This window comes from Ovis canadensis, chromosome 9 (genome assembly GCF_042477335.2).
Source record: "Ovis canadensis isolate MfBH-ARS-UI-01 breed Bighorn chromosome 9, ARS-UI_OviCan_v2, whole genome shotgun sequence".
Lineage (NCBI taxonomy): Eukaryota > Metazoa > Chordata > Mammalia > Artiodactyla > Bovidae > Ovis > Ovis canadensis.
Window position 1 is genome coordinate 75,307,324 of NC_091253.1, and position 26,124 is coordinate 75,333,447.

The 26,124-nt window shown below is 33.8% G+C and overlaps 1 protein-coding gene across 2 annotated transcripts in view; it reads left to right on the forward strand.

Annotated features, from left to right (window-relative positions):
- CSMD3 (CUB and Sushi multiple domains 3) overlaps nt 1-23,588 on the forward strand; it is a 1,383,361-nt gene extending 1,359,773 nt beyond the window's left edge. For both annotated transcript variants that reach the window (XM_069601113.1, XM_069601114.1), the window contains 6 exons: nt 1,876-1,941; nt 9,412-9,570; nt 12,313-12,425; nt 14,508-14,595; nt 17,575-17,710; nt 21,595-23,588. In XM_069601113.1, coding sequence (XP_069457214.1) covers nt 1,876-1,941; nt 9,412-9,570; nt 12,313-12,425; nt 14,508-14,595; nt 17,575-17,710; nt 21,595-21,754 — 722 coding nt within the window. In that variant the 3' untranslated portion in view covers nt 21,755-23,588. The remainder of the gene's footprint in view (nt 1-1,875; nt 1,942-9,411; nt 9,571-12,312; nt 12,426-14,507; nt 14,596-17,574; nt 17,711-21,594) is intronic.
- Nucleotides 23,589-26,124: the final 2,536 nt, after the last annotated feature.

A 26,124-nucleotide genomic window follows, 5' to 3' on the forward strand; every position in this document is an offset into this window, starting at 1 on the left:
GAGGAAAAACAGTTTCCAGAAGAAGGAATAAAGGAAGTTTTTCTAGAATTCTTAATAAAGTCATCAATACATTTTTTTTCAGGCCTTTAGTTCTTGACGTCTTGAAGCATTCACAAATGTAAATGACTTTCTCCTTGTGAAATGTTTCGTTCTCTTTGCTTCTGTAGGGCACTACAGGTTGTTTTCTTTTTAAAGTTTTTTTCATGATAGAAATCCCTGTTATGTGATATCTTATTCTTTTATTTACTTGTCATTGTCTTTCTCCACTCTCCTATCCTTTCATCTGCCCTTTTTCGACTAGAATATAAGCACACACACACACACACACACACACACACACACACACACAAAAGGCAAAAACTGTGTCAATGTATTTACAAGTTTAATTTTGATTACTGGAGCAATGCCTTATATGTGAAAAGTGTTTAATCAGTATTTGTTGAATAAATAAATATTTTATCTCCTCAAATTTCTGGGACACATTCTCCATTTCCTTTTTAAGCTTAATATTTTCTCTCTTTTCTAAAGCTCAGTTCTTTGTTTTCTTTTTCTTTCATTCAGTGTTCTCTCCCTAGGTGATCTAATTCATTCAAGCCAATGACTTAGTCTCCTCTATGAAGATTATTTACAAATTAATATTTCTAGCTCATATATCCCAGACTTAATCCCAGACTTATATTTTCACTTCCTTACCTGATATTGCTTCATGAATTTCTCAAAGATATTTAAATAATACATGCAAATATAAACTCATCAATTTCCCTTCACCATTGTTGTCTCTTGATGTTCCCTAACTTTGTGGTACCATCATCACATAATAAATAGAAATCTAGTAATCACCTTTGACATCTTCCTGTCCCTTTAGGTCCACCAGAATTTTAGTAGCTTTAGACAAAAAAAATCTATCCACTTCTCAGTTTATCATCACTACTACAGCAGTTTAACTCAGCATTATCTCTACTGAGACTACTGAAATGGCCTTCTCTGTCCAAATCAATACCTACTTGTTTCCAAATTGTTCCCTATCTTGCAGCCAAGGGGATGTTCACCCAAATAACATCTCTTTAAAGACTTTAAAGACATTACGTTGTTCTTAGGTAAAAGATGTACATCTTTACAGGTCCACAAGCACTGCATATCAGAGCTGCTTCAACTTTGCAGACATATTCAGCACCTCACATGATTCTGAGCTCCTTTTGGTTAGGCTTTAAACTTTAAGTCTTTACCGTTGAGTCTCATCAATTTGTTATGACACCATGGGATACCTTAACAATTTTTTTACTCAGTTTTTCTTCCTCTCTCTTTTTTGGCCATGCCACAGAGCTCATGGGATCCTAGTTGCCTGACCAGGGATTGAACTGGGGCCTGACCTATAAAGGAGCTGAGTGCTAACCACAGGATCACCAGTGAATTCCCTATAATTTTTAACTCCTAAGCATGAAACCTATCCAAATTATTTGCCTTTAAGCAATAGGAACATACCCTTAGCCCTCAGCTTCAATATTGGGATCAATTATTTCCATGTTGATTTATGCCTTTAAAATAAGATATAGGAGGCAAAAGATGCTACCTTAGATGCTAAGGTAGCATTAAAATGAGAAATAGGATGCAAAAGTGCTACCTTAGATGCTAAGGTAGCACTAATATCCTCTTTGCCACACTGGATTCTAATGAAGATAATTATTAAAATTGTTAGCTGTACAACAGTAATGTTGAGTGGGAACTGAGATGCTATAGTGAACAGAACATTTTGGAGAAAATTATGATATGTCAGAGAATAAAATTGACAAGGCATCACATTGTGTATGTGTGTGTCTGTATATGTGTGTTATTAATTATATTAAATTTTGTAAATGTTTTTGTTTCTTTTCATAGCTGGTTCCAAAATATTGGTAAAAGATCCTAGACCTGCACTTGGAACACCCAGCCCAAAGCTAAGTGGTTAGTCCTTTCAAATGCTTTTCTAGTAGTCATGGTTTCTAAAGGTGATCATTAACAAAGTGACAACCATTTATTTAGAAAACTATATTTCAACATGGAAATAGGGTGCATTTTACAGTTTGGAATTTGAAATTTTAAAGTGTATATTATAAGATGTTGAATTTCAAGCTGTGTAATACTGTGACATGTTAATACCCAAAAATAGTTTGTATAGTTCTCTCTATGAAATTTCCCTTCAAGAATATCTGCAAATAGTTATAAAATAATGGCAATGTTTTATTTAAAATACTAAAATCAAAATGAGGCTTATATATAATATTTAAATGTAATTTTTTTAAAGAAGGAAACAAATACACTTGGAGTTGAGAGTAGAAGTTTACCAACTTCTAGAACTTGTTCAGTTTATTTTCAATAATTTGATTTAAAACTAAAATTATTTAATCATTAAACATAGGGAACTTGAAGTCCTACAACCATAATGTAATTCCCATTTTATGCACTGCCTACCCTAAAACTCTGGAAAGATACTTTCTACATCTGGGCATCCATTTCTGTATCTATACAAAAAAATAATAGTAATGATTAGATTAATATGAACAAAGTTTATGGGAATGAAGTACAAAGTGCTTAGCTCATGGTAGGGCCTCAGTATATGAGACCTGCTTTTTAACATATTAGTAAATATTATATTTACATGGTAGAAATGAAGAGATACACACAGAATTAAAGCCTCAGCATCTAATCTTTACCTTGGAAATAGATTTGGTCCATTTGTAATTAGCCAGGTACAATGTTGCTGCTGCTAAGTCGCTTCAGTCATGTCCGACTCTGTGCGACCTCATAGACGGCAGCCCAACAAGGCTCCTCTGTCCCTGGGATTCTTCAGGCAAGAACACTGGAGTGGGTTGCCATTTCCTTCTCCAATGCAGTGTCAGACTTTATTTTTGCGGGCTCCAAAATCATGGCAGATGATGACTGCAACCATAAAATTAAAAGACACTTATTCCTTGGAAGGAAAGTTATGACCAACCTAGATAGCATATTCAAAAGCAGAGACATTACTTTGTTGACTAAGGTCCGTCTAGTCAAGGCTATGTTTTTTCCAGTGGTCATGTATGGATGTGAGAGTTGGACTGTGAAGAAAGCTGAGCACCAAATAATTAATGCTTTTGAACTGTGGTATTGGAAAAGACTCTTGAGAGTCCCTTAGACTGCATGGAGATCCAACCAGTCCATTCTGAAGCAGATCAGCCCTGGAATTTCTTTGGAAGGAATGATGCTGAAGCTGAAACTCCAGTACTTTGGCCACCTCATGGGAAGAGTTGACTCACTGGAAAAGACTCTGATGCTGGGAGAGATTGGGGACAGGAGGAGAAGGGGATGACCGAGGATGAGATGGCTGGATGGCATCACGGACTCGATGGACATGAGTCTGAGTGAACTCCGGGAGATGGTGATAGACAGGGAGGCCTGGCATGCTGTGATTCATGGGGTTGCAAAGAGTCAGACACGACTGAGTGACTGGACTGACTGACTGGATGGAAGAAAGCAAAGAGGAACTAAAGAGCTTCTTGATGAAAGTGAAATAGGAGAATGAAAAAGCTGACTTAAAACTGAACTTTCAGAAAACTAAGATCATGGCATCTGGTCCCATCACTAAATGGCAAATAGATGGGGGAAAAATAAAAAACAATGGCAGACTTTATTTTCTTGGGCTCCAAAACCACTGTGAATGGTGAATGAAGCTATGAAATTAAAAGACACTTGCTCCTTGGAAGAAAAGCTATGACAATCCTAGACAACATATTTAAAAGCAGAGACATCACTTTGCTGACAAAGGTCCATATAGTCAAAGTTATGGTTTTGTCAAAGCTACAGATGTGAGAGTTGGATTATAAAGAAGGCTGAGTGCCAAAGAATTGATGCTTTCAAACTGTGGTGTTGGAGAAAACTCTTGAGAGTCCTTTGGACAGCAAGGAGATTAAACCAGTCAATCAGAAAGGAAATCAGTCCTAAATATTCATTGGAAGGACTGATGCTGAAACTGAAGCACCAATACTTTAGCCACCTAATTCGAAGAGTTGACTCAGTGGAAAAAAACCCTGGGAAAGATTGAAGGCAGGAGGAAAGGGGGATGATAAAAGATGAGATGGTTGGATGGCATCACTGAATCAATGGTCATGAGTGATAGTAGCTCAGTTGTGTCCAACTCTTTGCAACCCCTTGGATGTAGACTGGCAGGCTCCTCTGTCCATGGAATTCTCAAGGCAAGAATACTGGAGTCGGTTGCCATGTCCTTCTCCAGGGTAATGGACATGAGTTTGAGCAAAACTCCAGGAGGTAGTGAAGGACAGGGAAGTCCATGGGTTCACAAAATGTCTGGCACGACTGAATGAGTAAACAACAGAAATTACATAATTGTCAATTTTTTTAAAGTTAAATATTGACAAGGTACTCAAAAAGTGTATCTTTACATAACTAATAGGAGAAAAATGAGCAATACTATAAGAAATAAAGTAGTGGTTAAAGCTATTTACACAAGAAAAAAATATGCCTCTACTGATAAGCTCTACACAATTTTGAAGGAACAGAACAGATCATCTCAGTTTTATAAAAACTATTAAAGAGGCTCATTTTATGGGTCCAATATAACTCTAATAACTCAAGTAAAAATGTTATAAAAAGGAAAAAATTATAGGCCCATTTGATATAGGATTATACATTAAAAAGTCTGACTTAAAACCTTAGTGAATTAAATACAGTTGACTCTTGAACAGCAAGTGGATTAAAGGTGCTGGCACTCAGTGCAATCAAAAAACCTGTATATAGCTTGTAGTCAACCCTCAGTCTGTGTTTCTTCTTTACCCAAGATTCCTTTGTATTTGGGATTCTACATCCATGAATTCAGCCAATCATGGATCAATATAGTAGTACTCTAGTTCTTACTATTGAAAAAAATATGTGCATAAGCGGAGCCTCACAGTTTAAATCCATGTTGTTCAGGGTCAACTGTACAACATTATCATAAAGATGAAACCATTGACAAATTGTTTTAATGATGGATATACATAGATATTTTCATGGTAGGTAACTAATCCTTAAACATAATCTATCCCATTAAAAAAGTAACATCACAAATTATGAACACCACAATACTTGTACAGAAACTATTTTATAAGATTGAACATCTGTTTATAATTTTTAAAGAGTTTTAATAAATTAAAAAGAAAAAGAATTTCTTTAATCTGGGTAAAGGTAGCTATAAAACTCTAGAGCAATTTCATCTAAAGTGGGAAAATATTAGAAACATTTCACTTAAAATCATGACACAGTGATTAGATTACCCCAAAGAAACAATAATTTGGCAGTGGTATCAAAGTCAGGAACATGACAGTGCTATGAGGCCCATGAGACAAAGTTTAAATTCAAAAATGTCTTTGAAAAAAAAAAAAAGATCATAATCATCATTGCCTTCCTCCCTTTCACTGTGTTTCACATCAGCTTTAGTTGGATAACGTTTTAGAGTTTACAAGAACTACTGAATAAGTAGTTTAAATCTTTCATTTAAATCACATTTAAATCTCATATTAGACTCAACAGTAGAAAGTATTATCATCTCCATTGTACATAGGGATTTAAATGACCAAATGGTGTCTACCTCCCGGCCTGTCATGACTTGGATTTCTCGGTTGTGTGTAAGAAAGGTGGAGGGTGGTGGTGGCATGCTGGAGCCTACAGGTAGAGCTTTGCTCTAGCCAGTTCTGTGCATTCTTTCAAAGTGCATTCAGTGATGTCATGTTTATAGTTTGAAAACTGCAATTATGGAAATATATATACTATAGAATCAGCAAATACTGTTCATACAAATCAATTTGTAGATTTGTTTTCTGAAGTGCCTGTGTTAAACGTTTACAACCAGATCAATAATTTATCCTGATACAGTGTAGCTGCTGCCAATATCTACTTCTTTTCACCGCTGTGTTCTTCTCCCATTGGAGTTCTCTTTAATCTCTTTTAACTAACCTTCTTAATTCCCCTAAGCACCATGGACAAGATCACCAGATGTAGCAGATTTTTGTTAAATATTCAGAAGTAGCAAAGAGAAATCATAGTACAGGCCAGGGGGAAATAAACAATAAGAAAGATAAGAATAGTGTGTTTATTGAGTACCTACTAATTTGCCAGGCACTGCTATTAGAATATCTTTCTCCCTTGCTGTTCCTCTTACCTCTCCAACTGGGAGTCCATTACCTCCAAATTCCAGATCTTTCTAGTGCAGGATAATTTCACTTGTCACTCCCTCCTCCAAAAAATTTTAGGTATATTTTTCAAATTAACTGCTCTTTAAGTTGAACGGTTTTATGAAGACATACAAGACTTTCCAGAACTAATTCCCCCAAAAGATGTCCTTTTTATTATAGGGGACTGGAATGCAAAAGTAGGAAGTCAAGAAACACCTGGAGTAACAGGCAAATTTGGCCTAGAGTACAGAATGAAGTAGGGCAAAGGCTAATAGAGTTCTGCCAAGAGAATGTGTTGGTCATAGCAAACACCCTTTTCCAACAACACAAGAGAAGACTCTACACATGGACATCACCAGATGGTCAACACTGAAATCAGATTGATTATATTCTTTGTAGCCAAAGATGGAGAAGCTCTATACAGTCAGAAAAAACAAGACTGGGAGCTGACTATGGCTCAGATCATGAACTACTTACTGCCGAATTCAGATTTAAACTGAAGAAAGTGGGGGAAACCACTAGACCATTCAGGTATGACCTAAATCAAATGCCTTATGACTATGCAGTGGAAGTGAGAAATAGATTTAAGGGACTAGATCTGATAGACAGAATACCTGATGAACTATGGATGGAGGTTCATGACATTGTATAGGAGGCAGGAATCAAGACCATCCCCAAGAAAAAGAAATGCAAAAAAAGAAAAATGGCTGTATGAGGAGGCCTTACAAATAGCTGTGAAAAGAAGAGAAGCCAAAAGCAAAGGAGAAAAGGAAAGATATACCTATTTGAATACAGAGTTCCAAAGAATAGCAAGGAAGGATAAGAAAGCCTTCCTCAGTGATCAGTGCAAAGAAATAGAGGAAAACAATAGAAGGGGAAAGACTAGAGATCTCTTCAAGAAAATTAGAGATGCCAAGGGAACATTTCATGCAAAGATGGGCTCAATAAAGGACAGAAATGGTATGGACCTAACAGAAGCAGAAGATATTAAGAAGAGGTGGCAGAATACACAGAAGAACTGTATAAAAAAGATCTTCATGACCCAGATAATCATGATGGTGTGCATACTCACACTCACCTAGAGCCAGACATCCTGGAATGTGAAGTCAAGTGGACCTTAGGAAGCATCACTACGAACAAAGGTAGTGGAGGTGATGGAATTCCAGTTGAGCTATTTAAAATCCAGTCCATCCTAAAGGAAATCAGTCCTAAATATTCATTGGAAGAACTGGTGCTGAAGTTGAAACCCCAATACTTTGGCCACCTGATGCGAAGAACTGACTCATTTGAAAAGACCCTGATGCTGGGAGAGATTGAGTGCAGGAGGAGAAGGGGACGACAGAGGATGAGATGGTTGGATGGCATCGCCAACTCAATGGACATGGGTTTGGAAGACTCCCGCAGCTGATGATGGATAGGGAGGCCTGGCGTGCTGCGGTTCTTGGGGTCGCAAAGAGTTGGACACAACTGAGCCACTGAAGTGAACTGAACTGAAGGTGCTTACCAAATCAGAGACTTTTTACCAGTACATTGTATTACATTTTTAGGTAAGGTCTCTTTTACATACAGAGCATAGCTTTGTTGTTTGAGGTTTGGGAATGGAGTGCCACTCTTAGGATGACTTGCAAAGTCCCTGAGCCTGGACTATGGATTTTTCATGATACTAACCATGCTTTATACATATATATATAATACTCTACTATATAATGAGGTATAAGGCCCAAATAGTAAAAAGTTTCACTGTTTTATCTGCATAATAATATGATAGCAACTAACACTTAGCAAAACTTCATATTCATTTAATCTTCCTTGTAACCTCTATGGTAATTCCACATTAATGATAAGGAAATTCAGGTTTCGAGAGTTAAGTAATTTAGGAAAAACCGTACAGTTTGTAAATTGTAGCTGCTGCTGCTGCTAAGTCATTTCAGTCGTGTCCGACACTGTGTGACCCCATAGATGGCAGCCCATCAGGCTCCGCTACCCCTGGGATTCTCCAGGCAAGAACCCTGGAGTGGGTTGCCAGGACTTAAGTATCAATACAAGCATTCTAGCTCCAGTGCTTGCACTTCTATCTGCTATATTGCTTTTGACTTATCAAATACAAAATAACAACTCAACTTATGAGTGCACTTTGTATTCATCTTCTACCGTAGCTCCATAGCTTTATTTGTTTGCTGAGTAGATTTTGGGGAATGTACAATTTGTAACTCCAGTCTTTGTGATTGGAGCAGTAAGAATTGTTATGGGTGTAGAGAAAATCAGGTAACAAATGTCAATAACTTGTTAAAAATAAAAAGAAAGGTTTTTCTCCAAATCTATGTTATTCATTCACTCACACAAACAGGCATAACTGTTTTGAAGAGTTGCTATCTAAGAATGGGCTTTATTGTGATGTACTGGATTAATGGAAAATTTTTTCAGCCTCTTACCAGGATCTAAGTAGACTTTGACACACCTAATTTATATCGGTTATAAATTACATTACTAATTTGTGTAAGTATAATGTCTTATTTATTTGTATGCATTTAACATTAAGAATGTTTCTTCTTTGGGTGAAAATTTTATATTAGAATATTCTTTGATTCTACCACAACTCATCTCTTTCCCATGAGAGTTCGCCAATTCTAGTGACAATTCTTTATTTCTAAAAAATACTTGTAAACCTCAAAGCTATGAGGAGCAAACCAAGGGAGTCCTGTTCTTCTTCACGAGCACCTATTATTGAAATAACTGAGCTCAGTATTCTGTAAAGGAGACAAGGAGCATCCCTCCTGCTAGTCTTCCAAGGCTGCTCAGCAAGGAAGGTTTTAACTCTATGTCCTTCCTCCTGTGAGCCTATCTCTGCTGCTAGGAGAAGAGCAGGCATCCTGGAACTTGTATATAGACTGACTTGACTCAATAACATAATTTTATTTTCCTTCTGAAAAAAAGATATTATAGGAAGCCAAATATGGGTAAATGACATTTAGCTGGATTTACAGTCTTAATGTCTTTAATCAATGTGACTTATTTATCTCTCATTGATAATGATGTGTGTACAAATCTAGGCTATCATTATTTTGGCTTATTCTAAAAAGATTCAAACATGTATGTGAAAAAATCATCTTATAATGCACCTTTTTCTTGTATATTTAGGAAAATGATTATTCTATAAACTAATTTGACACTTAATGCTTATATGTATAGGGCACTGTAAAATGAATGTATATGTTTAATTTGTTCACAGTTCCTGATGATGTGTTTGCCCAAAATTATATATGGAAAGGCTCTTACAATTATAAAGGAAGGAAACAACCCATGACCTTGACAGTCACTAGTTTCAATGCTTCCACTGGGAGAGTCAATGCGACACTCAGTAATAGCAACATGGAACTGCTTCTTTCAGGTATCACTGTAAAGAAAAGAAACACTGCCTTCATGCCTTTATCTCCATCATTTCATCCTTTTTATTAGTGATTTTTATACTGTGAAATATTTGCTTTATTTCTGGTGGCATTCATAATTCATTTAGAAATAAGGCTTTCTGGTTTGATTGAGGCATATATAATACTACACAAATATAAAACTCTGAGACTCTGAAATAAGCTCCCTCAGGAATATTTTTACATGGCTAGAATGACATGTCATGAAATAGAACAGAACTTTTAATTTGAAGGTAACTAACTGCTTCTCTATTCTCATAACACCAAAGAGACTGGATCAGTGATTTGCAAGCTGTTTTATCATCACAAAATCATGTCTTCAAATGAGACTGTTTAGGAGGACACTATAATCTAAGATAGAAAATGTAGGGCTACACTACCCTAATTAGGCAAAAGGAACCCAGAGCCCTATCCATCTTCTCAGCCTTCTCAAGTTTCTTTGATCTGGTGCGTACTTCCCTCATTATCTTTGATTACTCTGGTTTTTCTGACATTCAAATGTTTCCTCAGATGGCATCTTATCAAAAGCACTCCTGATGACCATAGGTAAAGTAGCCTTTACCTTACAAATAGACTCACTCTGTTAATCATAGGCAGTCTTATCTTATTTAATTTTCTTCTTTTCATTATTTGAAAGTATAGCATAGTATAGTATAGCATATCATGGCATGATATGACATGACATGATATAATTTGTCTATACTCCAACAATTCAAGCCCTAAGAGAGCATATCTTTGCCTTCCAGTTCATTACTGTATCTCAGAGGTTAGAAATGAAACTGGAGCAAAATTGGTCTCAATGACTTTGAGTTATTGTTTTCATTTAAAAATAGATTTAAAAAATATTGATACTGAAAATATGTAATGTATATATTTAAACTTATTGACTATATAGCCCATATAATTATTAATAGTGAAATAATTTGTGGTATAAATAAAATAGGAAATAAAATTTTATCTATTGATTTTGTAAATTTTACAAGAACTATACAGCATCATTTTGTATTGTTGAATGAATGGCTCTACTTTAAACCCAAAATAAAAATATTAGAAGTTAATGTGTATTTTAATTTTAAATATATATAAAATTACATGATATAAATTGAATTAAAGGAATGCATTTAAATTGTGACTACCAATCTATTTAATTTTGAAGCATGAGTTTTATTTTTCATCTGTAAGAGTGAAGTGAAGTGGTTGCTCAGTCGTGCCCGACTCCTTGTGACTCCATGGACAGTAGCCTGCACTGAGCTCCTCCGTCCATGGGATTTTCTAGGCAAGAGTACTGGAGTGGGTTGCTGTTTCCAGTTGGCACTAAATAAATATATATTTATCCTAATCCAATTTCTACAAATATAGGAACATAAACATAAATAATTAGACCAATATAACTTGCTATCACTGTCTACATAGAATTAATTATAACATTTTCCAGCAATTTTGGTTACTTTTGTGTCTTTTCTCTATTATAATTTATAGATCAAGATCTGTGTATTATATTTATATTCCTAGCTTATTTTTATGATACCTTATTGCTTAAGTGAAATAGTAAGTGAATGAATTAGTGAGTCATTTCAACCTTCAGTTAATCACAAAGTTTTTACTTAGAATATGATTTTCTACAGTTCCCCAAAACACATTTATATTCCAGCTTATTTCTACTCTCAGAGGACTCCTATTCAGGAAAAAATAAAATAAAATGAATACATTTGCTTCTCTTCTTTATGCCACATTCTGTATTTACTTTCTTTTTTTTTAATTTTTATTTTTACTTTATTTTACTTTACAATGCTGTATTGGTTTTGCCATACATTGACATGAATCCACCACGGGTGTACATGCGTTCACAAACATGAACCCCCCACCCACCTCCCTTCCCATAACATCTCTCTGGGTCATCCCTGTGCACCAGCCCCAAGCATGCTGTATAATAAACAAATGGGATCTAATTAAAATTAAAAGCTTCTGCACAACAAAGGAAAATATAAGCAAGGTGAAAAGACAGCCTTATGAATGGGAGAAAATAATAGCAAATGAAGCAACTGACAAACAACTAATCTCAAAAATATACATGTATTTACTTTCTTGAACTAAAAATTCTACTTGATTTTTGTTATCCAGCTCAAATACTTTTTGTTAATAAGCATTTCCTAATCACTCTGGTGTGAAATGATCCTTCTTTCTTTGGCCTTTAATTCATCATATTCTCTATCTCTGTCATTTTATCTCCTATTTCATCAGAAATTAGTGTAAGCATCACATTTTTCGATAGGAACCACATATTCATCTTTGTGGTTCCAGTAGCACCTCAAATACTCTTTTTCTAAGAGTGGGCATGTAATTAATTATTAAGGAAAATGTCAAGAGTTTCAACATTTGATTTATACCCTTGAATATTTTAAATCTGACTGATGAAATAAATCATTTTTATAACAATCATGGAATGATGTTATTAATAACAATAATATTTGATTTTAATAGCATATGTAATTTAAACCCCACAGTAAGAGTTAAGTTGAGAATTTCAGCTGAGAGATTGCTATATATTGCAGGGTTTGTGAAAAAGCATGAAACTGGACTTGATTTGTTGCTTTTTATTCTTTTCCTATCACATGTATTTATGATATATTTAAGGAGCTATAGATAATAAAGTGAAACATAACTATTTGCAAAATTAGTAGACTAAACATCCTTATATTTTACAGGAGTATATAAAAGCCAAGAAGCTCGCCTAATGTTGCACATCTATCTTATTAAAGTACCAGCTCAAGCTACTGTGAAGAAAATGAAGGAGGAAAATTGGGCCATGGATGGATTTGTAAGTATATTTCTTTAAAAGTCTGCTGCTAAACTTAATAACACATGTGTGCTATGGTTTGTCATTAAAATTCCAGAAAAATGTAATTTTCTAAATTGAGCTACTTAAATGCACACACATAAAATAGCAAAACTACTATTATGACTAATTTATTTTGAAAAAATAAATGATTCAGTATAAATACTTTAGTAATCTAGTGTGTCTAAACTACTAAGCCTATGACCTACTCTCTTCTTACCTAGAAGATTTTCCTTGTAAAAGTTTTGTTACTTCAGAGCATATAGTTGGAGTTCCCATGCTCATTTTATCAAAGACTTCTGGGCAGTGTGTAAGTATACGATTTGTTGCTTCCAACTGCCAGTTTAGAAATTCCATTCACGTAAGTGATTGAATAGAACAGGGTAACTCCAAAGTGAGTTTATGGTAACTATTCAGAAGAAGCAGCTCACATAACTTTTTCTTCATAGCCAACTTTATAAAATTGTCTAAATATGAAGAGTAAGTTTGGTTTCTGAGGGGAAAAAAAAAGCGCATCCTGTTTCCCTTTCTGTGCCATTTTTCATGGAGTTGAGGTCTAACTCATCTTCAGTGCACTTAGATTGTTTCATTTAGGAAACAAATAAAATGAATTCATTCATTTAACTATTAGAGTTTGAGCTCTTCTTTTTAGAAGCATTTTGTGTCTAAAAATGACCTTGCCTAGGGTATATCTGATAATAAGGAATAAATCACTTGTGAAATGTCAGACTTACATGAATAATTTGGTATAATATTTTGCTTTTTAGGGCGAGGATGCAAGGTTTATTGCAGCTTTCACAATAACATACATGACTTAGGTAACATTGCAAATAATCAGGACAAACTGGTGTAAATGCATATGACTAGTTATCAGTAACACTGAAATGTATCAACTCACATTTTATTAGTGAGATCAAATGACACTGTGCATGTAACCTGTTTTTTACATATAGAATTTTACATGCAAGGTACAGTTAATAGCATTTGCAGCATTAGGCAGAGTCACAAAATCTCAGGCTCAACATGTAACAAGTTCTTTCTCATGTGTCTGAGGTTAGCTTGGGGGGCTCCATTTGAAGCTGTGGTATCAAGTTCAGGTTTGCTCCAAGTGTCTCATATCAGGTCCAGGCTGGAGGGATAGCAGCTGTCAGGGACATGTCCTTCTCTTGCCAAAGGCCTGAAACTCTGAGGGGCAAAGTGGAAATATGTCCCCCTTATTTTAACAGCCCTATTGAGATATAATTCATGTACCCTACTCATTTAAAGTATACAGTTCAGTAGTTCTTACTATATTTACAGATGTGTAACCATCACCACAGTTGATTTTAGAATATTTCCATCACCTCAAAAAGAAACCATATCCTTTACTTATCGCCCAACCCATCCACCCCTCCTTTCTCCCCCAAATCCAAGCAACCACAACTCTATTTTCTGCCTCTAGATTTCACTGTTCATATTTATGAATCATACAATCCCTGGTCTTTTGTGACCATGCATTATATGGTTTGTTTCACTTATAATGGGAAACATACCTCTTAAGGCCTAGGCTTGGAACTGACTTATTGTCAATTCCACCCACATTCTGTTGGCCAAAGCAAGTCACAGGACCAAATCCAACTCATTGAGGAAGAACAAATACACTTTTCATGAAGGTTAATGGAAAGGGAGAGAATTGTGCCTGTATGCTGAACAATAATCAAATCTACAAAGTACAGTATTATTATATTTTAATTTTTAATTGACTACTTGCCTCATTCTATTTTATCGTATCCTTGGTCTTTTTCTTGACAATCAGTTTCTTCACCTAAAAGAAATCTATAAATCTGTATCATTATATTAATAACTAATCCCCCTTATTTCCAGTATCCTAATTAAAGATGAAATTTTTCATTTTATTTTTAATGATGGTAAATTTGCATGATGTTCTGTTTTACACAGAAGAAGATAAGGAGGAAGGAATTGTGCATAATATTCATTTTATATTAAGCCTGCATATTTTCTAAGACTGGGAAAATATATCTGTGGCCAGCTTTTAGGTTTAATCAAACTTATAAATATTTTTAGGTTTCTGCTGAGCCTGATGGAGCTACTTATGTATTTCAAGGATTTATTCAGGGTAAAGATTATGGGCAATTTGGACTACAAAGACTAGGTAATGTAGTCATTTTCATTTTCATGTACTTTCTTTATTACTCAAGATATCATAAGAAAATATAATGGATTATGTACATTAGGCACACTTACTGCATTTTGAATTTTGCATTGTCAGGACTATACATTGATACACTTGATAGCCTTTTAAATAATTACATTCTTTAAAATGTTGGTTTCCTGTGTTCCACCTCCATACAGTGTTTAGTTTTTCATCATATTTCTAATAAACATGACAAACTGCCTTTCCCTCAAGCAAGTAAAAAGGAGAAAAAGTGATAAAGTTTTGAAATAAAATTTTAAACTGTGAATAATTTTATCTTATGAGAATTGTATTACTTCTCTTCCATTTGAATATCTTTGCAATTTTCTTACTGCCTCCCCCACCAAAACAAAAAAACAAAAAAAAAAAACAAATGTAGTGGCACTTTGAGAAACTCATAGAATCTGGAAAGGGAAAATTACTTTGAGGAATGAGCCAATTTGAGGGCTTTATGCTATTCAGATATATAAATTTTCTGTGGTGGGAGGTACAGAGTTTGTCACTTTTATTTCCAACTCTTCTCAAACATGTCTAAATATTTAGTAGTCTCATTTGAATGTATTTATTAACATACCTTTTGGTGTATAATTTTCCTAAAGTATACTGTCTCTCATTATTATATTGTGATAGTAATGCATAAAGAGTAAATCCATGTTCTAAAAACTACTCCTTGATGTTTATCTTTAAAATTCCATTGCTTTGAACTTTTATGTAAGTTTTCTGAGTCCCTGGAAAATTAAAATATAAAAGGGTACTAATATTTTTAACCTAGGGTATGACTTCAGTTCTGTTCAGTGCTTCAGACATGTCCGCTGTTTGAGACCCCACAGACTACAGCACACCAGGCTTCCCTGTCCATTACTAGCTCCCGGAGTTTACTCAAATTCATATCCAATGAGTTGGTGATACCATCCAACCATCTCATCCTCTGTTGTCCCATTCTGCTCCCGCCTTCAATCTTTCCCAGTATCAGGGTGTTTTCCAAGGAGTCAGTTCTTCCCATCAGGTGGAAGAATTATTAGAGTTTCAGCTTCAGCATCAGTCCTTCCAGTGAATATTCAGACTGGATTCCTTTTGGATTGATCTCCTTACAGACCAAAGGGACTCTCAAGAGTCTTCTCCAACACCATAGTTCAAAAGCATCAATTCTTCAGCACTCAGCTTTCTTTATAGTTCAACTCTCATATCCATACATGACTACTGGAAAAACCATAACTTTGACTAGATGGACCAAAGTAATGTCTCTGCTTTGTAATATATTGTCTAGGTTTGTCATAACTTTTCTTCCAAGGAGCAAGTGTCTTAATTTCATGGCTGCAGTCACCATGTGCAGTGATTTTGGAGCCCCCACCCCCCAAAAGTAAAGTCTCTCACTGTGTTCATTGTTTCCCCATCTATTTGTCATGAAGTGATAGTACTGGATGCCATAATCTTCATTTTCTGAATGTTGAGCTTTAAGCCAACTTTTTCATTCTCCTCTTTCACTTTTATCAAGAGGCTCTTTAGTTCTTCTTCGCTTTCTGCAATAAGGTATTATCTGCATATCTGAGGTTATTGATATTTCTCCCAGAAATCTTGATTCCAGTTTGTGCTTCTTCCAGCCCAGCATTGTACATGATGTGCTCTGCATATCATTTAAATAAGCAGGGTGACAATATGCAGCCTTGACGTACTCCTTTCCTGATTTGGAACCAGTCTGTTGTTCCATGTCCAGTTCTAACTGTTGCTTCTTGACCTGCATACAGATTTCTCAGGAGGCAAGTCAGGTGGTCTGGTATTCCCATCTCTTGAAGAATTTTCCACAATTTGCTGTGATCCACACAGTCAAAGGCTTTGGCATAGTTAATAAAGCATGACTCAGTTGAACATTTGATATAGTTGAATATTTATTTAAAAAGTAAATCAGCTTTCCCCAAATGAACAATAATAAGGAGATGTCATTTCAGATGATGTCTTGCCACAATTGTTAGTTTTAAAATCAGTAGAAGACATTCACTAATATAGTACATTGTCACAGTCGTATAATTGAATACAAGATTTTTTCACATTATATTCCCCAAATCATCTCAAGCACTGCATGTCTAAAACAGAACCTATTAAAAAGAAAAAGAAACTATTTCTTTCCGAAAAAAGAGCTTGCTATTTATTTCTCTTCCATAGTCCCTGTGCCAACACATTTATAAATCTCATTTTTCTCATCTTTTTGCTATGCTAATGTCATAACCATTTACTCAGTCCCAAGGAGAGCACTCCTAAATCCTATGCCTTCTTACACCCTTCATCCTTCAGCCACACAAATAACTTCTGCTCATTTGAAATACGAAATATTCCCGGAAATCTATCTTTTTGTGTTCTTCCTAGTGATATAGTTCCCATGTTAATTTCCATTTTTATCTGGGATGTCTTCAAACTACTCCTGCTTTCAGACCAGACACTCTCAAGTCCATCTCACCTTGGTCACTGCTTAAAATCTAGTATTTTATCACTTAGCCGTTTTTTTCCCTACACATCTTCAGTTATTCCTCACTGTAGGTGGGTGGAAAGTTTGAGCTCTTTAGAATAATATTTATGCCTTTTCAAATAGTTTATCATGTTAGCCTCCAATTCCTACCACATATCCTTTCCATATAGATATGCCTATCATTAATTTATGCTTCGTATATACACTTATTTTGTGGCTCTGTATTCTTCCTACAGTTATTATTAACTAAAGTTCAGAGACTCAGCATATTTTTCATTCTGTATCCTTTCCTGGAAAAATATACACAGTAGGCATTGTGTAAAATTGTGTGGAAATAAAGGAGTTTTGTGTATTATTTTTGTATTTCCAAGTAGATAACTATCTTGAGCAAGGAATAAATTAATTGGTTTATAAAAATATCAAGTTGATAAAAGAGACCTAATTTTATATTTGTATGTTATTTTTTTCTTTTATAGGACTGAATATGTCAGAAGGCTCAAATTCTTCAAATCAACCTCATGGTACAAATAGTAGTTCCGTGGCCATTGCTATTCTGGTGCCTTTTTTTGCACTTATATTTGCAGGATTTGGATTTTATCTCTATAAACAAAGGTAAGTTTATTGACATTAAGTATAAAAGGTTTCCCAAGTCTATATTTTATGTTCTATTTACTCTCCAGTTCAAATTCTAACTTCTGTTTTATTTTTGTTTTGTTTTGTTTTTGGTCTGGATTGTTGTAGCAAATATAACCACAATTTGTTAAAACCATTATTTCCTCTGCCCATCATCCAATCACTCCAATATACACACAACTAAAATTGCTCTGTTGAGTTGTGCAAACATTCAACTTTATCCTTTTTCCTTTTTGTCTGTCAATTTTCTGGAATGTAACTAGTTGTATAAGTTATTTTTATATTATCCATGCTAACACTATAGAGATACATAATCTAAGTTAAGGTTTAAAACGAGGAGGTGTTATCTGCTGCCACATTTCTTTAGAGAAAAAGAAAGAAGTTTATGTTTAAACCTCTTAGTTTACATGACAGTACTGACAGATTTTGCCCAGGCTGACAGATGATAAACTCTTCTAGTCTTCTCATTTATCTTCTGTTGCTTTTAGAAAATGATGCATTTCGTATGTTACATTTGTTATATATCTCACATATGACTGTATAGATTATCAGTTGACCCCTCTTTGCTACATCCATTACAACATCTTGATGAAGGGCTTTACCATGCAGTTAATCCACTATTTGAGACTATCGCTTTTTAAGGAAACAGAAAAAAGGCAAAAAAAAAAAAAAAAAGAAGAAGAAGAAAGTATGCTGGTAACCTGATAACTAAATGAATACCTAAAATGATTTTTTATCAAAACTAATGTCATTATTATAAATGCCAGTCTATATTATCTAAGAATGATTTAATTAATATTATGCAAATTTGTAACAATTGTGCATTAGCAGTTCAGGCCTTGTCAATATCAGATGTTATTAATGATAAAAATCATCACTAAATTCATTTATAAAGCAAGCTATGCTAATAATTTTTTATTATTGTGGTAAAATAAACATAAAATGATTTAAACGATTGTAAATATATAATTCAGTGACATTTAGTATACTCACAATGTCACAGAACCATCAGCCTAAAAGGAAACTGCACCCACTAAACAGTCACTCCCTACTCCTCCTACCCTTGTCCCAGGCAACTACTTTGGTTCACCTTCTGGATATTTTATATATATGGAATCATACAATATGTGACATTTTGTATCTGGCTTCTTAAATATAATATAGTGTTTTTAAGGTTATCCTTATCATACTACACATCTACATATTATTGACTATGTGGCTGAATAATATTTCATTGTATGTTTGAATTTGTTATGTTTAAATATGTCCGTTCAGCAGCTGATGGATATTTGGATTGTTCCTGTGTTTGGGCTATTGTGAACAGTGCTGCTATACACACTGTGTACAAGTTTTGTTCAGACGCCTGTTTCAGTTTTTTGAGTATGCATTCAAGAATGAAGTTCTTAGATTATATGGTCATCCTTCATTTAACCTTTTTCCTTCATTTAACCACATTTTATATGGTTTCCCTGGTGGCTCAGATGGTAAAGCGTCTACCTGCAATGCGGGAGACCTGGATTCGATCCCTGGGTCAGGAGGATCCCCTGGAGAAGGAAATGGCAATCCACTTAAGTATTCTTGCCTAGAAAATCTCATAGACAGAGGAGCATGATAGGTTGCAGTCCACAGGGTCAGAAAGAGTTGGACACGACTGAGTGATTTCACTTTCATTTAACCATCCTAGTGAACTGTATTTCACTGTGATATCAATCTGCATTTCCCTAATTACTAATAATATTGGGCATTTTTCATGTGTCTGCTAGTCATTTGTCTACATTCTTTGAAGAAATACCTATTCAAATTCTTTGCCCACTTTTAAAATTGACTCATTTGTCTTATTTTTGAGGTATAAGAGTTCTCCATATATTCTGGATACTAGACCCTTTTCATATACAGTTTGCAAATGTTTCTCTTTCTGTGGGTTGTAGTTACAGTTTCTTGATAGTATCTTTTGATATACCAAACTTTTCATTTTTATGAAGTCCAATTTATTTCTTTTTTCTTTTGTTACTTTGCTCTTAGTATTATACCTAAGAGACCATTGCCAAATGCAAGGTCATGAAGTTTTATCTATATGTTTTCTCATAAGTATTTTATAGATTTTGCTCTTATGTTTAGAACATTGATTAATTTTGTTAATTTTTATTGATAATATAAACTTTTCTAAAGTTTGATATTATTTTCCTTAAAGCTGTTGCTTAATATTTGCAGAAACAAATCTTTTACATCTTTGTGATCTTTACCTAATTAGAAGGAAATGATATTGCTTCTGTTTTTATTGTGAATTTAGTTTAAAAAAGAGAGAGATGAATGTGATCAATTAGAATTATGCACCTGGCAAGAGCAAGTTGTAAGCAATATAGTTTATATTATTTAACTATATATATGTATATAGAGGTGATGTTATTGAAAGTAATTTTAGATAATTTTTTTAATGTTATCATACCAATCCCTGACAATTTTTAATACAGAGAAAAATTCAGAAAATATGCTAAGGATAGGACAATCACAGAGTGGAAAATGCAAATTGTAATAAAATAAGTAGTTGAAATTTTGTGTTATTTGTTATAAGCAAAAGAGAATTATTTTAAAGTCTTTTTAGGAATTAAATTTGAGGAACAAGTAGGGGTAAGTATGCTTTTGTTGCTGTTGTTCAGTCCCTAAGTTTTGTCTAACATTTGCGACCCTGTGGACTACAGCACACCAGGCTTCCCTGTCTTTCACTATCTCCCAGAGTTTGCTCAAACTCAAGTATGCCTTTAATCATTTGGCTTACAAATAAAATTATAATTTGATTTACAAATAATTTTTTTGTAATTTGATTTTTTATCATTTGATTTACAAATGCCAGCAAATTATGCAGTAGGATGTGGGAAAGAGAAACTAGAAATAAACATTATTCAAAAGTGAGAAAAAAATAAAGGAGGGATTCAAAATGAGCAACTTATACCAGCCAGCTTAGATTCCATGTGTTTTATTAACTAATAGCAAATATTAAGTTATCAGGAACTCTGGAAACTTACTTCATGACATGAAATATCCGTATAGTTAGTCATTTTGTCTTTGAGATTTTGAGTTTACTTGTTCTACTGTATATAATTTTAAGCCAATTGAGTATTTATGTTTCTGGGATACTCTAAGCACTTCCCAAAACTATGTGTCAGCATTAAATGTCTGCTTTTCTTGGGACTCCCTTCTTATTACTGCAGAATGGACTCCTTATTGTCATTCAGGTCTCAGATTAAATTTTACTTCCTTATTTTCTTTATTACCTCTCCTAACATGGCTCCCAGTTACTTCTGGTCATATCAACCATTTTCCTTTTCAGCAAAACAATTTTCATTATTTTGTTTCATTTTTCTTGTTTATTTCTAATTTATTCATTGCCATCCTTGTAATATGAGAGTAATGAGTTTGTATGTTTTTTGTAAAAAAGAAAAATTATATATCCAATGCCTAGGGTCATGCCTAGCATGTAATGGATGCTCAATAAATACTTGAGAAATGAATAGTAATGAGATTTGAATTCATCATCAACATAATTTAGCTATATTTTACATGATCATTTATGATAACATTATCTCATAAGAAAATTTATAATAGCCATAATATTTATTTATACTTATATTACTCATATTGGTACTATTTATAAATATATATCATATATAAATAATAAAAGTCATTCATGATTTAAAAGTGACAGGTAAATTATTCAAATTTGATGAAATGTGGTTTCTCAATATTTTCAAGTTATATCATCCATTAACAGTGATAACGCAAGTATTGATATATTGTGTTTGAGTCCTATTCTGCTGTTTCTGGAAGAAAGTTAATGTATAACTAATTAGTGTTCTCATCAACAGGACTGCACCCAAAACCCAGTATACAGGATGTTCAGTTCATGAAAATAACAATGGCCAAGCAGCTTTTGAAAATCCCATGTATGACACCAACGCAAAGTCAGTGGAAGGGAAGGCAGTACGGTTCGATCCCAACTTGAACACAGTCTGCACAATGGTATAACGTGGCAGCTTTGGCCTTCTTCAGAAGCTTGGAAATCGACACACAAAACAGTGCACATTTAGTTCACTGATAAACAAATTAAAGCACACTTATCAGGACTGGATGGGTCACCTTTTCCTGAGGAATGATAGAGAAGAGTGTTTTTTCATAAACTGGACCATAGTTCTTCTTCATGTTTACCATGGAGAATTTTACAGAAATTTGGCTGCACTCCGAGAGTGCTTACTCACAGTTTATTTGCTTTTTTTAAAAAGGAGATTATTCTAAAACATAAACTTATTTGCATATATTGGAGGAGCATCCACTATCAGTATTTCTGTGCTTTATAAACTATATTAGAGGGACTGGGTTTAAAAAAAATGATATAGGGTAGAAAATAAGAGCTATACTTACAAGAGTCAATAGATCACTGACTTCTCTTTAACTGTCATGAGCTGTATCACGCCCGTAAGTCTGTATTTCTCACCACTCTATCAGCTGTTCCTTCCTATTAATTGAGTCATTGTTTTCTTCATTTCTCTGGTTATTTCAGATTGAGTCATGCCCTGAAATGTTTATGAGCTAATTTATGTCACAGATGAGATAAGATTGCCCACTCTGATTTGATGTTTTCTGGTTTTTGTTCTTCAGTATCATACTGCTATCTTTTTTTAGATCGGTTGTCATAGTTTCTGTAAATGGCAAGATCATCATGCTATCTTCCTGATTTCCCTCATTATGTTGTAAACAATATTATTCAGTGAGCCATGGGGTAAGTGTTTAACTCCTTGCTTCAATCTTTTTTTGTCCCTCAGAAACCACCTTAGCTGGCAAAAACTCTCTATAATAATCATGATTTTACAGTTATCTGAGATACCATTCTTTACCATTCTTTCTAATATTTTTGCAAGACCAAATAGAACCTATCAATCTACTTATTTAGTTTATAATTTATCTGTTTTTCCTTCCAGCTGAGTCTTCATATTTATTTAATATTGCTTTGAACTTTTATCTAACAGTGAGTTAGAAGTATAAGCTTGTTAAACTTTTTAGTTAATAGTGAGTTAAACATATATTTTGGACCATTGCCTAAATCAAAATGAGTAAAAGTAAAATTACTTTCAAATCACCAATATAAATTTATTTCTTAAAGTTGTGGATTTACCAAATTTTTATATATTTAAAACTTTCTATTCTCTTATCCTTAAGAAGCAGCTTCCAGATATGACAGGTTTCTTTCATAGTCATTAAGGTATGTATTTGCAAGTTATTTACAACCGTATCACAGAAATGCCAGCATTTTGATTTAATAGGTCATAGTCTTCCTTTAATAGCACGTTTTACTTCATTGAATAAATTATGTACCCAGTGTGAACACTTCATTGCTGTCCCTTTCAAATATGGATAAAGTTGTAAACAGTCTCGGCTTTTTGTATCATGAGACAGAGTGCCTACGAGAAATCATTGCACCCAGAGCGCTGCTTGGATCTATCTCTACAAATGTAGTGAATTTCTTGTAAACCACTTTGAGATACATTGTTTTGGAAATTCATATAATTTTCCCAACATTGTACTCTACTGACAGGATGCTGTTTCAAATTTTATTCCATTAGTTATTTATTCTTGTTTATTCAAATGACTGCAATAACAACGATTCATTCATTAATGTTAAGGTTAATACATTTAAGATCTTGTTTAAACAATGTTTCTTCTGCAACTGGCTACTCCTCTTATATTAATGCATACACTTTTGTAAAGAATTATATTTTTATGAAAAAAAAAACTTTGTAAAAGTATGATGTAAATTTTCAGTGCAATGTAAACAAAATAAAAGTGGATAATTGCTTTTGTAAAATGTGTATTCTTTTCAAAATTGTCTGTCAGTGTGCTGGTTAGTAAAAGGAATGAACAGCCCTACTTTATTTGGTGATATAATAAAGTTCTGAAACTGCATATACTTAGTTCACAACATAATAATGTAATATGTTTTTTTTTCCATGTCCTGTAGTTCCCATGTATAACACTCTTAAAAGTAAACAGATTCTCAGTAAGCATAATAGTATCATAAAAACCTCAATCTTAGAATTTACCTTAAGTGTCAATATTTTAATAATACATACTATCTAAAATTAGATATAACTGATGATTTCTAGTATTTCTATAGTAAACTTCTTAGAGATATTTATGTTAAGCATGCTTCCTAGGTATGAACCCAATAACCTTTTGAATTGCTACATTAAACTAATATTCACAAACGAATCTATCTTTCCAGGATGAAACATGTAAAGTTTTGTAGTCAAGAGATTTATCATTTCTATAAAGTTCAAAGCACAAGTTATTGAAATTCAATTTTATTAGATAACTCTTTTTTACAGAGCACATTTTCTTTATATGTCAAAACCTGAATCTCCAGTCTTTACGAGTCTATCACTGTTTATTTTGCTTTTATTTTAGAAATAATTGCTTCTTGATGCAATATGTAGTTTGATGCAAATGTAGTTTCTGTTTTAACTTCATTAATTATATTATCTCCACCTTTAATTCACTTCATATCTTCTGCATTTTCTCTTGTTGTTATTTGTCCTTATGTTGATTCCTCCCGTGTTTTCTTTTTCTCCCTTTTTATTTTTCAACTTTTAAATTTTTCTATTGATGCTTTTCTTAGCATCCTTTCCTATTTTACATGTCTTATCCTTTTTAGCCTTTTTATTATTAATTCTCATTTCTTAAAATTTTTGTTTATCTTCTTAGCCCCCTCAAAAGTTAGCAGCAATTTTAGTGGAAGTAATTTTATTTTCATCTTTTCCTAGCTCTGCTGCTGCTGCTGCTAACTCGCTTCAGTCGTATCCGACTCTGTGCGACCCCATAGATGGCAGCCCACCAGGGATTCTCCAGGCAAGAACACTGGAGTGGGTTGCCATTTCCGTCTCCAATGCATGAAACTGAAAAGTGAAAGTGAAGTCGCTCAGTTGTGTCTGACTCTTAGTGACCCCATGGGCTGCAGCCCACCAGGCTCCTCCGTCCATGGGGTTTTCCAGGCAAGAGTACTGGAGTGGGGTGCCATTGCCTTCTCTGTTTCCTAGCTCTATTGAAGTATAATTAACAATTGTGAGATATATAAAATGTATAGCTTGATAATTTAGTAAATGTACATAGTTTATTTTTTTTAAATCAGAACATTTCAATTCTACTCTGTTATTAGATTTCAATTAAGGAAGTAACTTAAAAGAGCCTTCTTGAGTGTCCCTTATATTTAAGAACATTAAAGCTATAGGTTCCACTCAGGATCTCTTGATAATAGATTCTAATGAAAATTATTGTGGGCATAAACCAAAGGTCAGATTTATTTTACCTGTCCTTTTCTCTTATGTGAGAGAAAAAAAAAAAAAAGCAATAACATTAGCTGAAGCAGTCAATAAAAATATCTATATGAGTGTCTTTTAAAAAGAATGAGAATATATTTGCTATCAAAGTACTAATCTATAAATATCTATAAAAGTAAAATAGACATTGTTAAAGGAAGGTGAAGAAGAACCTCTATAAAATTATAGAAGCTCATAAGTCTAGGAAATAATTAAAAATGAGCAGTTTAAAACTTGGCTGAAAGAAATATTGATTTGCTTCTCTCTCTTTTTTTTTTTTTTAGGATGACTTTGGAGGAAAGGGAATAAGGACCTCAAAAGATATACATGTGTAAAAATCTGAGAAATATCTTTCATTACTTTCATGACCTTGATATTCTAAAGTACTTTAAAGCAGATTTAAAAGTTACTGGAGAGTAGAACAGCCGCTGGACGTTAGATTTCATTCTTTAGTATACAAAGCAATAGAGCTAGTGAACGCAGGCTAGATACATTGCCAACTTTTAATAAGTTCCCATGTGTAATAATTTTATTAGTGCTGAAAAAGAAGTATATTCTACACATTCAAATACATAGCTATAAGTTGCATTGCAAACAAAAAAAAAAACAAGAAATCCGTGCTTAAACTCTCGTAAGATCCAAATCCTGCTTAATAAGTATTTGCATACCTATGAAAATAGGGATAATCCCAAATGCTTTGACAGGATCAATGAGATTAATAGATATAGAGAAAAATAGAGACCCACCTCCACATTATGAATTAAAATAAACCAAAAGGCCTTCTTAGTAAGTATTTTCTTCATATCATTTAGTTAAGATTTTGTGTCTACTGAAGGAACTTATTAGAAAGAAATATGTTACCTGGAAAATGTCATTTGATTGCTTTGTAATCCCAGTAAGCCAATTAACACAGCTATTATAAAGTACCCCTAATCTCTTTATTTTTAAACCAAGACTTTTCTATTTTATGGCACCCTTTTTCAAATGAAGATTTTAAATATATACGATGAAATAAAAAGGAAATTAATG